Source organism: Petaurus breviceps, unplaced genomic scaffold, assembly GCF_028583685.1.
Source record: "Petaurus breviceps papuanus isolate PSGF00001 unplaced genomic scaffold, PetGlider_PUasm1.0 91023, whole genome shotgun sequence".
Taxonomy (NCBI): domain Eukaryota; kingdom Metazoa; phylum Chordata; class Mammalia; order Diprotodontia; family Petauridae; genus Petaurus; species Petaurus breviceps.
In genome coordinates, this window is record NW_027187398.1 from 7,386,500 (window position 1) to 7,400,588 (window position 14,089).

The 14,089-nt window shown below is 35.8% G+C and overlaps 1 protein-coding gene across 1 annotated transcript in view; it reads left to right on the top strand.

Moving 5' to 3' along the window:
• The window catches only part of TDRD10 (tudor domain containing 10), a 46,589-nt gene that overhangs the window by 11,985 nt on the left and 20,515 nt on the right, over positions 1–14,089 (top strand). The window contains exon 3 of the mRNA XM_069078036.1: positions 10,197–10,255. Coding sequence (XP_068934137.1) covers positions 10,197–10,255 — 59 coding nt within the window. The remainder of the gene's footprint in view (positions 1–10,196; positions 10,256–14,089) is intronic.

Sequence of the window (14,089 nt, forward strand, 5' to 3'; positions counted from 1 at the left end):
ACACACACACACACACACACACACACACACACACACACACACACACATATATAGAGAGAGATATATATTTGCCTATGTGTGTGTATCAGAGTGAAACAATAGAAAAAAAAGGATAGTAAGGAGGGGGAGGGAGTGTTTGTATAGGAGGCAAATAGCACCTCATGCTGCTGCCTGCAGAGACAGAATCAGCTTCTTCCTCATCTCAGCCTTCTTTCAAAAGGGAAAGGAAATCATTCACCAGTTTAATTAATGGATATTCAAGCATTGAACTAGTTAAGTGAAGGGAGATGTAGCTTCCTCTGGGTACTCTACAGTCTCACCAATGTGTGCTCATCAGTTCTAGAAGGGGGAAAATAACCCTTGTTCCTTAGACTTGAACGAAGATTCTCAGAAGAGGGGAGGGGACCTGGAACCCAGAGGTTGGGGCATCCTGCTTAATGGTTTGGCTTTTTTCCCTATCTGGTAGATAAAAGGATCAGGAAGAATGCCCACTCATCCCAATTTCTAGCCTTTTTCCCCTAAAATGAAGAAACTCCAAAAAAGAAGTTAAAAGTTATCATTGTGATAGCTTTTTTTTGGATATGGTTACTGTTAAGATTTCTTATCTTTAATTGTAAAAGGGCTGCTTTTGTGTGTGTATATGTATATATAATGTCAGATATTATATATCTGATATATACTTTCACACACACACAGATACATACTTCTGTCATTATATCAAACAAGTTTGAGGGACTCCACCCCAGACTGTATCTAGTGTATCTACATTCTTTCCTGACTTTCTGTTGTATGGAAGGATAATTTTCATTATGTATTCTCCAGGGCTAGCATTTTTCTAATTGTTGAGTTTAACCAGTGATATTTATTGCAAATATTTTTTCTTCTCTGTAGGTTCTCTTCTAATTCAGTCTTGATTGATTTTGTTAATTCAAAAGCTTTTTTTGCATAATACAATTTTACATAATGCAATATACATTTACATAATAGAAATTGCATTTTTTTCTTTTATACTCTCCTTTCTTCCTTAATTTTTTTCTTTCTTCTTTAATTATTTTCCCATTAGTCATAATTGTGAACAAGGTGAGATAGATGTTTTTCTTCCATTTTTTAGATGGTAGCCTTTCATGTTTAGATTGCATATCCATTTTGAACTTATTATAGTATATGGTATAAGTTTTTGGACTGAACTTAATTTCTGCTAAATTGCTTTCTAGTTTTCCAGCAGTTCTTACCACAAAGGAAGTCCTTTCTTCATTGGTTCATCTTGAATTTATCAAATACTCGATTACTATGTTTGATTACTTCTGTTTCTTGCTTATTTGTTTTCACCTCATCTTCTTTTCTGTTTTTTAACCAGTACATAGTTTTGATAACTGTTGCTTTGTAATATAGTTTGATGCCTAGTAATCTTCTTTCCTCTTTATTCATATTTTCCTATTGTTTTCCCTTAAGATTCTAGTCTTTTTGTTCCTGCAAATTAATTTTATTGTTTTGCCTAGTTCTATAAAATATTTCTTTGGTAATTTGGTTATTATAGCACTAAATCTGTAAACTAAGTGTCAGCACAAACTCTGAGCAGTGAATGTCTCTCCATTTTTTTAATCTTCTTTCTACAGTGTTTTATAGTTGTATTTGTATAGTTTGAGTATGTCTTGGTATGTTAACTCAAATATCTCATACATTTTGTAGATATTTTGAATGTACTTTCTCTTATATCTCCCTGGTTTTTGTTAGTATTATATAGAAAAGCAGATGACTTTTGTGAATTTATTTCATATTCTTTTGCTTCATTAAAACTTTGAATCATCTCAATTAGTGTCTTCTCTGATTTTCTGGTGTTTTCTAAGTATACCATAATATTATCTGCAAATAGAAATCAATCTGTCTTTTCTTTCTTGCTTCTACTTTTACTTTTGTTTTTATTGCTATAGTTAGCATTTCTAGAATTAATAAATAATAGTGGAAAGAAAAAGACTCTTAGATTTTCCCCTGTCTATACGCTCACTCCTGGCCTTAAAATATATGTATTTCATCACATTAAAGAAGGGTATTTCCATGCCTATACCTTTTAGGGTTTCTAACATAAGAGTTACCTTTTGTCACCCCTTTCTGAATCTGTTAAAATAATCATGTGGTTTTTGTTTGTTGATGTAATTGATTGTTCCAGTTGTACCATCCTTGCATCTCTTGTTTGCTACCAACTTAAATTCCTGTTTTGTTTTGTTTTTTGCTTTTGTTTTGTTTTGTTTTGCTTTTTTTTGGAAGGCAATTGGGGTTAAACAACTTGCCCAAGGTTACATAGCTAGTTGTTTTTTTGTGTGGGTTTTAAGTGTCTGAGGCCAGAACTGAACTCGGGTCCTCCTGACTTGGGGGCTGGCGCTTTACTCACTATGCCACCTAGCCGCCCTGAATTCCTGTTTTTTTTTTTTTTTTTAATATGGTGCGAGTCTCCTTGCAGAGATTCTGTTTATCACATTTCTGTATCAGTATTTGTTAGTGAAATTGTTTCTTTCTCTTGTTTTGTCTCTTACTGGTTTGGGTATCAAGAATATATTTTATAAAAGAGTTTGGTAAAGTGCTTAGCTGTTATTTGTTCTTTACATGTTTGGTTGAATTCATTTGTAAATTCAGCTGGCCCAGAAACTCTTCTTTACTCCTTCCTCCAACTCCTTTGGCAGGTCTTTTATGACCTGCTTGATTTTCTTTTTCTGAAACTGGTTTGTTTATTGACTTTTCAAAAAGCAGCTCTTGTTTTTGTTTATCATTTCTGTAAGGGATAGTGATTGAATCTGTGATTTTGTTAATATGGGGAATTTTGTGATGAGGGAACTATCTGTACAAATTCAAATCAGAATCTTGAATTAAGTCACCTTCCTAGGGTCCCATAGCCATTATGTGTCAGACATAAGATCTGAACCATTTTTCCTGACTCAAAGGTCAGCTTTTTAATCTCCTGTGTTATACTGTTGCCTAGCAATTTTACAATCTTTTTTATTTTAAAGTTTTTCTGTTTCTCTTTTATTTAAGAGTTCTTCTTTTGTATTTTGTTTTAGGGCTGCTAATTTGTTTTCTAGTCTTTTTATGATCAATTTGTTGATCCTATTTTTCTATTTCAGGTAATAATTTTTTTTTGAGAGAAAAATTCCCTTTGAGGCCTGCTTGATCTAGGTCTTATCAGTTTTGGCATAGTCTCGTTGTTATTATCTTTAATATAATTTTTTTTGGATCTGTTCTTTACCCCACTTGGTTACCCACTTAGGTATGTAGCTTTTGCTCATATCGTCTTTATCAAATTAATATTTTTATTGTATTATGGTCTGTAAAAGTTATGTTTTCTTTTTTACATTTGTGTATGATTCTGTTATGCCCTAGGGCAGATCTGTTTTTTTGTAAAGGTACTGTGGGATGGTGAGAAATGTATATTCTTCCATTCAGAATTTTCTACAGATCAGTCACATCTATTTTTTTCTCCAGCAATCTATTAAGCTCTGTTTTTAAAAGAATATTCATCAGTTTGTACCAAATTGTCCTTCTTGTTTAATATCTTTCTTGGAGTTGGATAAATCCAGTAGAAACATAAAGTTGACTGCTGTTTTTGTGTTGCTATCAATGCTTTTTTTTTGCAGTTCTACTACTTTCTCTTTTAAAAGCATAGTATGCTATTTGATGTATGTATATATTTTAAAATGCTGTTTTTGTCTGTGGTACCTTTAAACATTATGTAGTTTCCTTATTTGTTTCTCAATATGGTCAATTTTTGTTTTCCTCACCTGAAAATAATCACAATTCCTGCTTTTCTAGAGTTGCCTGAAGCATAACAGATTTTGTTCCATTCCTTATTTCATTCTATATTTGTCTATCTGGTTTAAGTCTGTTTTTGTATATGCAAAGTTGTGTTTTTGCATTAATAAATGAAAATTTTTTAAATTGCAAAATTGCTGGGTAATTTAAACAATTTATTCCTCTACTTTCTTTTTGTTGGGAAATTTAATCCATTCTCTTTTAGGCTTATAATTAAATTTGTGACTTTGTTAAATCCTTTTATCTACTTATATTTTCTGCTTATGTTAAGTTTACATTTAGGCTCTGCAATTTGTGGGCCTTCTACAAGTCCAATTCCATCCTTCTGGTTTCCATTCCCTCCTATCACCCAGTCTTTCTCAAGTTCACTGAGTTTATTTATGTTGATTTGTCACTATCTGTCTCGTATTTTACCCTTACCCTACCCAGTTCAAATGAATGACATATCCAATGCTATCTTTCTTTATCCCCACTACCCCCCCAAAATCCATCCTTTTAATTTCGGTGACATTAATTTGTAATGTCTCTTTCCAATGAAATGTTCTCATTCCATCCTCTTTGTTTCTCCTTTCTCTTTTTAAGATCCTTTATAATCTATTCTCCGAGATGTTAATCTTCAGTGAAGCTGCAGGATAAAGTTGGAAGCTCTCTGTAACTCTATGGGTCGGTGGGTGGGGCAATCCTGTTATTTTTTTCCTCGCTGTCAGTTTTGCTCTGGTGACATCTTTCTCTTTAGAACTTAGGATGTTACCTTTGCTTAGAGAAATTGTTTTCCTAAAGTGCGCAACCCCTCCCAACAAAGTTCATTACAAAACTCCTACTATTTTTACCCCTCTTGCCTCTGTGTGTTTGCTCCATGATGTTAGCAGATCATTCCCTTTTTGTTGGCAGGAACCATCATCCAGTCTTCTCTTTGTGATTTGTCCTTCCAGGTTCTCTACTTTCCCAGTGCTCCAAAAGCAGAAATAGAAATGGAAAGCCTCTTGACCACCTCTCCTGAGTCTTGATTGTCTTTTCAGTTCCACCCTGGCTTGTTTCAAATTCTCTTTATCATAAGTGTGTATAGTGCTAGATTTGGAGGCAGGAAGATCTAGATTTGAATCCTAATTCAGATACTTAACTGGCAGGGTTACCTTGGTCAAGTCACTTAACCATTTAGCCTGTTTTCTTCACTTGTAAAAGAAAGTAGTTGGACCCAATGATCCCTGAGGTGTCTTTCATTTCTAAATCTGTGATCCTGTGATTTGCTAATGAGGTTTTTTTTTTTGTTGTTCCTGGAATATATACTCATTTCTCCCTCTTGTTTTCTTCCTCATTTTATCTTTTGCTTCTTTGAATCTTTATGCCATTGATTATCCATTTGCCTTTCGATTTCTTCTCTGCCAATGTGTGTGTTTTTTGGAAAATAAAAGAGTAAACAAGACTTCTCTACCTCATGTTATGGCTTTATCTAGTGCTAACCACATGAAAAGTCATTTCATTTCTTAGTTTTTCGTTGCTATCTGAAAGTGTTCAACTGGTAAACTAATAGAAAAAAGTTCAAACCCTCTTTACCTGTGGATTGTTTTGAAGGAATGACTTGAATGATTTCCTTTTGGTGAATGTCCAGTTGTTTGCTTTGATGCTTAGGTTTAACTTTGCAAAATATATTATTTTTTTCATGCCAACCAATCTTCTTTGCTTTTTGGAATATTCATATTTTTCCTTTCATGTCATATATGCACTGAGTAATGAAATCTATATCACTGCTTGTCATTGAAATGTGAAAGTTTTTTTCCTTGCTGTCTGCAAAATTTGTTGTTAATATTTTTAAGTTTGGCTATGATTTTCCTTGGAATTTCTTTGTTTTGGTGTTGTGTAGATTTCTTCAATCTGTCTTTTGTTGTCTGTTTCCACTCTTTCTGGGCAGTGATTTTCTAAAATATTGTCTTCAGGTTTTTAAAAATAGTGCTTTTTTTCTGGGATACCTGTAGTTCTCAGATTTTTTTTCACATCCTCTCTTCAAGTTCCATACTTAAAAAAAAATAACATTAAAAAAAATTTTGGGGGCGGCCAGGTAGCACAGTGAGTAAGAGCACCAGCCCCAGAGTCTGGATGACCTGGGATCAAATCCGGGCTCAGACACTTAGCACCCACTCAGAAACACCTGGCTGTGTAACCTTGAGCAAGTTACTTAACCCCAATTGCTTTAAAAAACAAAAACAAAAACAAAACATTTTTGTGTTCTTTCAGTCTTTATTGTCTTTTGGTTTTGTTCACTCAGTATTCCTTCTGCCTCTTCATTTTTGTGGACCATAAAATTCTCTTTTTCAGAGAATCTATTGTTTGGGAGAGTCTCATTTTGTTCTAAATTCTCCACTCTCATTATACTTGTTGATTTCTTCCTTAAGAACTCTGATTTCTGCTCCTATTCACTTAATTCTTTGATTGTTATTTATATCTATGTAGGACGTTTTTAGAGTTCTTATTTTAGAAGGCCTTCCAAAATTTATTGTGATATATTTATTCACTTTCATATTTTGGGCTTAGTTTCTTTAGTTGTAAAGTACTTTTCATTGAAATAGTTCTTGTCAATTACTCATTTCTCTTCCATCAGCTTTTATTAGACACTCTGCTGATGTTTCTTTGTTATTTTTAAAAAGTACATGCATAAATGTGCTTTTTTAAAAACCCATCAGTACTTTCTGTCTGAGGGGCTTAGAACTCGTGCAATTTCTCCAGTCTTGGTCTGTTCTCTGTTCTTTCATAGATATGTGGCACTAAAGGGATTGGAGTGATAGATTAGGCCTACCACAGAAAGGCTTTTGGAGATCGCTATGATTGGACCAATATTCACCTTTCTTTCCCATTCCCATTGTTCTCAGCTCCACATTTTCTTTCCTTTTTTTGGTATAACCCTGTTATATATGGGACAATTCTCAGTCAGGTTGGAACTTTTGGGAATTGATTCCTTTACTGGGCTTTCTTCAGTTCATAGATTGAGGGATTTATGGAAGAGGGTACCCTGAATAATTGTGAGAGATAACTTTAGAAAAACCTTTAAAGTTATGTCTCTTTTCGACCTTGCACTCTACTAGATTCCTTTTTTCTCCTTTGCAGAATTAGTATTAAATAATTGTAACCTGATTCCAATACTCTACAAACTATTTGGGAAAATTCGTGGAGTCCTACCAAATTCTTTTTATGACACAAATATGGTACTGATACCTAAATCAGGAAGAGATAAAACAGAGAAAGAAAATTATAGACCAATCTCCCTCATGAATATAGATGCAAAAATTCTAAATAAAATACTAGCAAAAAGACTACAGCAACTTATCTCAAGAATAATACACTTTGATCAGGTAGGATTTATTCCAGGAATGCAAGGATGGTTTAATATTAGGAAAACCATCAGTATAATTGATCATATCAACAATAAAACTAGCAGAAACCACATGATCATCTCAATAGATGCAGAAAAGGCTTTTGACAAAATACAACATCCATTCCTATTAAAAACATTAGAAAGTATAGGAATAAATGGAGCCTTCCTTAAAATAATAGGTAGCATCTATTTAAAGCCATCAACAAGTATTACATGTAATGGGGAGAAGCTAGAAGCATTTCCCATAAGATCAGGGGTGAAACAAGGGTGTCCACTATCACCCCTCTTATTCAGTCTGGTACTAGAAATGTTAGCAGTAGCAATTAGAGAAGAAAAAGAAATCAAAGGAATCAAGTTAGGCAAAGAAGAGACCAAGCTATCACTCTTTGCAGATGATATGATGATATACTTAGAGAATCCTAGAGGATCAAGTAAAAAACTGCTTGAGACAATAAATAAATTTGGCAAAGTTGCAGGATATAAAATAAACCCACATAAATCCTCGGCATTCCTATATATTTCCAATGAAACTCAACAGCAAGAAGTAGAAAGAGAAATCCCATTTAAAGTTACTGTAGACATTATAAAATATTTGGGAATCTACCTGCCAAAACAAACCCAGGACCTGTATGATCATAACTACAAAACACTTTTCACACAAATAAAGTCAGATGTAACTAATTAGAAAAATATCAGTTGCTCATGGCTGGGTCGAGCTAATATAATAAAAATGACAATTTTACCTAAATTAAATTATATATTTAGTGCCATACCAATTAATTTACCAAAAAACTACTTTATAGAGTTAGAAAAAATAGTAACAAAATTCATTTGGAAGAATAAAACGGTCCAGAATATCAAGGGAATTAATGAAAAGAAATGCTAGGGAAGGTCGACTAGCTTTACCAGATTTCAATCTGTACTATAAAGCAGCAGTCATCAAAACTACTTGGTACTGGCTGAGGAATAGAGGAGTGGATCAATGGAATAGATTAGGCACACGAGATTCAGAAGTCAATGACTACAGTAATGTATTGTTTGATAAACCTCCAGACCCTGGTTTTTGGGATAAGAACTCACTATTTGACAAAAACTGCTGGGAAAACTGGAATATAGTATGACAGAAACTGGGCATAGACCATTATCTAACACCATATACCAAAATCAAGTCTAAATGGGTTCATGATCTAGGTATAAAGGTTGATACTGTAAGCAGTCTGCTAAAACAAGGAATAGTTTACCTATCAGACTTGTGGAGAGGGAATGACTTTATGACTAAACAGTAATTAGAGAACATTATAAAATGTAAAATGGATAATTTTGACTACATGAAATTGAAAAGTTTCTGTACAAACAAAGCCAATGTAACCAAGATTAAGAGGGAGGTGGGAAATTGGGAAAGAATCTTTACAACCTATGTCTCTGACAAAGGACTCATTTCTAAAATATACAGAGAATTGAGTCAAATTTATAAGAATACAAGTCATTCCCCAATTGATAAATGGTCAAAGGATATGAATAGGCAGTTTTCAGAGAAAGAAATTAAAGCTATCTATAAGCACGTGAAGAAATGCCTTAATTCACTATTGATTAGAGAAATGCAAATCAAAACAACTCTGAGGTACCACATCTCACCAGTCAGATTGGCTAAGATGACAAAACAGGAAAATGACAAATGCTGGAGAGGATGTGGGCAAACTGGAACACTAATGCATTGTTGGTGGAGTTGTGAACTGATCCAGCCTTTCTGGAGAGCAATCTGGAATTATGCCCAAAGGGCTATAAATACTTTCATACCCTTTGATCCAGCAATACCACTCCTAGGGTTATATCCCAAAGAGATCATAGAAAAGGGAGAAAGACCCATATGTACAAAAATGTTTATAGCAGCTCTTTTTGTTGTGGCAAAGAATTGGAAATTAAGGGGGTGCCCATCAATTGGGGAATGGCTGAACAAGTTGTGGTATATACATGTTATGGAATACTATTGTGCTATAAGAAACGAGGAGCAGGCAATCTTCATATTTACCTGGAGAGGCTTAAAAGAACTGATGCTGAGTGAGAAGAGTAGAACCAGGAGAAATTTGTACACAATTACAGACACAACGTATGTGTGATGACCAGCTTTGATAGACTGGACTCTTCTCAGCAATGCAGGGATATAAGTCAATCCCAAAAGACGCATGATGGAGAGAAAAATGTGCATCCAGAGAAAGAACTAGAAAGAACTAAGTTTATAACCAGGTGGAAGCAAAATACCTGATCTTTTTCGTTCTCTTATTTGGTTTTATGTCCTCTTTACCATTTTTCTTTCCAGCTGGTACAATCCGTTCTTATAACCTGACCAATGTATAATGTGAAAGTATTTACAGATCCTATACTTGACTATAAGCCGCCATGGGGGGGGGGAGAGGGAGGGGGCCAAAATGTGAAATTTAAGGAATTGTGGAATTGAATCCTGTAAACTAAAAGGAAACAAACAAATTAATAAATTAAAAACAATTAAATAATTGTAACCAACTTCTCATTTCTGTCCCCTTCTCTACAAGATGCTCCATCTGGCTCTGCAATAGCCCATTTTTTTCTTCTCTTGCCTTAGGGCTAATCTGATTCACTGGCCTCTCTGTGTCTCCCTCCCCCACTTTCAGCTCAAGAGCTGGGTCTAGAGTCAGATCTATAGTGCCAGGAACAATAGAAATGATCTTCAGTGTTTTGATATGTTTTCAGTTTCTCTGTAGCAATTACCTTGTAGTAGGTTCTTTCTACTGTTTTCTTATTTTCATTGTTGTATTTTCTCCTTGTGGACATATTATAGTTTATTTGGGATGGTAGATGGAGAGCTGCTCCCTAGGTTTACCTCTTTCTCTGCTACCTTCTGAGAATTTCCCCTCTCCATCTGTTTTCTTCAGAAAAGTTCATTTATCAGAGACTCTAAGTCTTTCCTAATCCTTTTGCATGCACAGCAATGCTACATTAAAATGGGGTTACAGACAATCTTACTCTTCACGTATTTTTTTTCTCTCTATAGGACACAGGAAGAAAGAATCAGAGGTGTATGTTGGAAATCTTCCATTGGACACCAAAGAGGTATCACTCCCCCTGTTTGCAAATGATTCTCTTTTCCTTACTTGTGTAAAAATATTTTTAATCTTCTTTTTGAAGGTTTGTATGTTCAAGCCAAAATTTTTTTAGTCCACAGATTTGGAAGAATGAGTTTAAGAGGATTTGAATGGTAGAGTTATCCCTACCTTATTCAGTTGTCCATTCTCTAGACATATGGAGGGGATCTGTGTCACAGATAATCCAAAATCTATTAAAAATTATTTTGGAATGTATTCAGCACTCTGAAAGAAACTCAAATTAATCTTTTAAACATGTTTCTGCTGTGTGCAAAGCACTAAAAAGTGACAGTTACTGCCTACCCAGGTGAGATTAAACTGGGAATTAGTCATATATGTTAGGCCATTACTATTATGGGACTTTAATTATACTCCACTAAAGTATTTATTTCCTTGAGAGTAGAGACTGTTTCTTATTTTTCTTCATATATCCAAGGCCTAATCCAATGCCTGGCACAAAGTAGGTGCTTAATAAATGCTTATTGATTTGAGTAGTTGAGAGTTGCAGAGAGCTATACAACAATACAAGAAGATATAACTACATACTCAATTGTGTAGTATTATAAATTCAGAGAAAAGGGATCCTTTTTGTCCTTATGGTAGATGATAGAATAGTCAGAGGAAGGTTTCATAAAGAAAGTAGAACATGAAGGATGTAAAGTATTTGAATCATTGTAGCAAGGGGACTTAGATGATCAAAGGCACAAAAATAGGAATGAGCAGAAAATATTCCTGGAACAGCAAATGAACTAACCTAACCCCAGAAGAAGGTATATATTAGGGTAAATTTGAGGAAGTAAGGTTACATACATAAGCCAAATTAAGGCGGAATTTTGACCAAGCTTACATGTTTGGTAGGGGTAGGAAACCCAGAGCTTTTGGAGCAAGGAAGTAACATGATAAAAGTAGAATTTAAGAAAGATTAATAGGATGAGTATTATATAGGACATATTCTCATGGTGAAAAAACAAAATTAGAGTCTTGGTGTGGGGGTCGAACAAAAGCGATGGCAAGAATAGTTGGTTATAAAGAATGGATAAAAGCAGAGTCAAAAGAAAAAATCCACAGAAATTGGTGATTACATGATATGAAAGATGAGAGGGATAAAGAATCATGGATGATTCTTAAGGTTTTAGAACTTGATGATTAAGAATAGTGGCAAAATTGATGGGGAAAAGAGGGGGAAGAAACTGGTTTCTAGGGGAGGGAAATGTTGAATTTGAGGCAATGCTAATAGAAATAAAGGACTAGAACTTGATTAAGAAGAATAGAGTAGAGGGTACAAATTTGGAAGAAAATGGATGAGCTCTTCAGTGGACAAAATAGAGTGAAAGGTGAGCTAAGAGTCTAAGACTGATCTGTGGAATACTTAAGTCAGGAGATGCAGACTTCCCCCACACTATTTTTGTGAAAACATTAGGCTGTCAATAGATAAATAGGGCACTATGATAAATGCTGAGCAATATAGACAAGTGCTGCAAGAATTGAAGGGGGAGGGGGGGCGGCCAGGTGGCTCAGCGAGTAAGAGCACCGGCTCCAGTGTCGGGATGACCTGGATCAAATCCGGGCTTAGATACTCAGCACCACACCCAGAAATAACTGGCCGTGTAACCTTGAGCAAGTTACTTAACCCCGATTGCTTAAAAAAAAAAAGAATTGAAGAGGGAGATAGCACTTTTTCCTATTGGGGTATTTGAGTCCTTTGCTTTTTGAAGTGCTTGCCAAATTTTAAAACTGTGGTCCTGATTTTTGAGCTCAGCTTTGATGAAGCTAAGGTTCTATGCTAAGATGGTTCAGAGATCTTAACAAGGTAATCCTCCCTCCAATGATTATAGTCCATCCTTGTCTTTTCATCTTTGCAGCTATTATCCATGATTTCCAATAAATCCTCCACGAGGCCTCCAATGTGTTGAGATATTCCTTCAGATCTCTTGACATTACATGGTTCCCAGTGGAATATATAGGCTCTTTTCCTATTACTCATCTTTGCTATATAATTGACCTGCCTCTTCCAGTTCTATGTCTTTCTGATGACATTTGGATTCTTATCCTGTATTATTCTTCTTTGTTAATGTATTGCTACCTACCCAGACCTACTGTTTTTCCTAGTTTACCCATTTCTGTCCAGAGAGCAACCATGCATGAAGATCTGCAGTTTGTCATCCTTGACTCCATACTCTCACTCATCCCACATATCTAATCAGTTTCAAAATCTTTTTAACTCCACAACATCTCTTGTGTCTATTTCCTTATCACTCAGATGGCCACCACTCTTGCTCAGGACCTCTTCACTTCTTAAGTGAACTGTTAGTAACCTTCTATTTCATCAGTCTGTCTCAGTCTCTACTTCTCCAGTTTATTTTCTGTATAGTTGTCTGACTGACATTCCTAAAGCACAAGTCTGACCCTATTAGAGTCAGAAGAGTTGAGGGTGGAGCCAAGATGGCAGAGTAGAAGCACAAACTTGGCACGAGCTCCCACTCCAGTCACTTCCAATGCATGTAAAAAATGACTCTAAACAAACTTTAGAGCTACAGAACCCACAAAGTGATGGAGAGAAACGAATCTCCTGCTAAAGGAAGCCCAGCAGACAGACAGGAAGGGTCTATCACACCGAGCTGGGAGCCGAGAGCAGTCTGGTGTGAGTGGCATGGTTCTAGCCCCAGGGTGGCCCTGACCAGTGGCTGCCAGAGCAGACTTCAGGAGAGTGAATCATCAGTAGCTCTGGTGGTTTCCAGACTTCTCAACCCATAAATGCCAAAGACAAAGTAAAAGGTCAGTGCGGAACTCTGTTGGAATGGGGAGGGGGGAAGACAGAAGAGCGTGGTCCAGCCCCTGCCTGTGGGGTGAGAAGTGGCAGGTGGTGCAGTGGCTGCTTCCAGAGCTCCTGGCCTGCAGATCATAGGGGGACCAAGCAACCATTCAGAGGGTAATCACTCTTGTTTTAACCTTTTTGGATCTGGATCATGATCTTGGGTGGTGGTCCTGGGGTGTGTGATCAGTAAGCCAGAGCTTGTGGGGGCTGTAGAGAGGGTGCCCTCCTAATATCTCCGGCAACTGCAAAAACCCCAGCAATTTGGGACATAGCTCTCTCCATTCTGTAAGCAGAGTTCTACTGTGGCAAAGAGCTCAAAAGTCAAGTAATTGGCTGGCAATATGAACAAGAAGAGGAAGCACAAACAGACCACAGAATCCTTTTTTTGGGGGACAAAAAAGATCAAGGCATGGAGCAGAAGACAGCCAAGTCAGAACTTTGCATCAAAAGCCTCCAAGAAAAATATGAATTGGTTATAGGCCATGGAGGAGTTCAAGAAGGATTTTGAAAATCAAGTAAGAGAAGTGGAGGAAAAATTGGGAAGAGAAATGAGAATGATGCAAGAAAATCATGAAAAGCAAGTCAACAGCCTGCTAAAGGAGACCCAAAAATACACTGAAGAAAACAACACCTTCAAAAATAGACTAATTCAAATGGCAAAATAGGCCAATGAGGAGAAGAGTGCCTTAAAAAGCAGAATTTGCCAAACAGAAAAGGAATTTCAAAAACTCACTGAAGAGAATAACTCCTTCAAAATTAGATTGGAGCAATTGGAAGCTAATGACTTTATGAGAAATCAAGATACTATAAAACAGATCCAAACAAGTGAAAAAAATAGAAGGCATAGTGAAATCTCTCATTGGAAAAACCACTGACCTGGAAAATAGATCCATTAGAGATAATCTAAAAATTATTGGACTACCTGAAAGCCATGATCAAAAAAAGAGCCTAGACACTATCTTTTAAGAAATTATCAAGCACAATTGC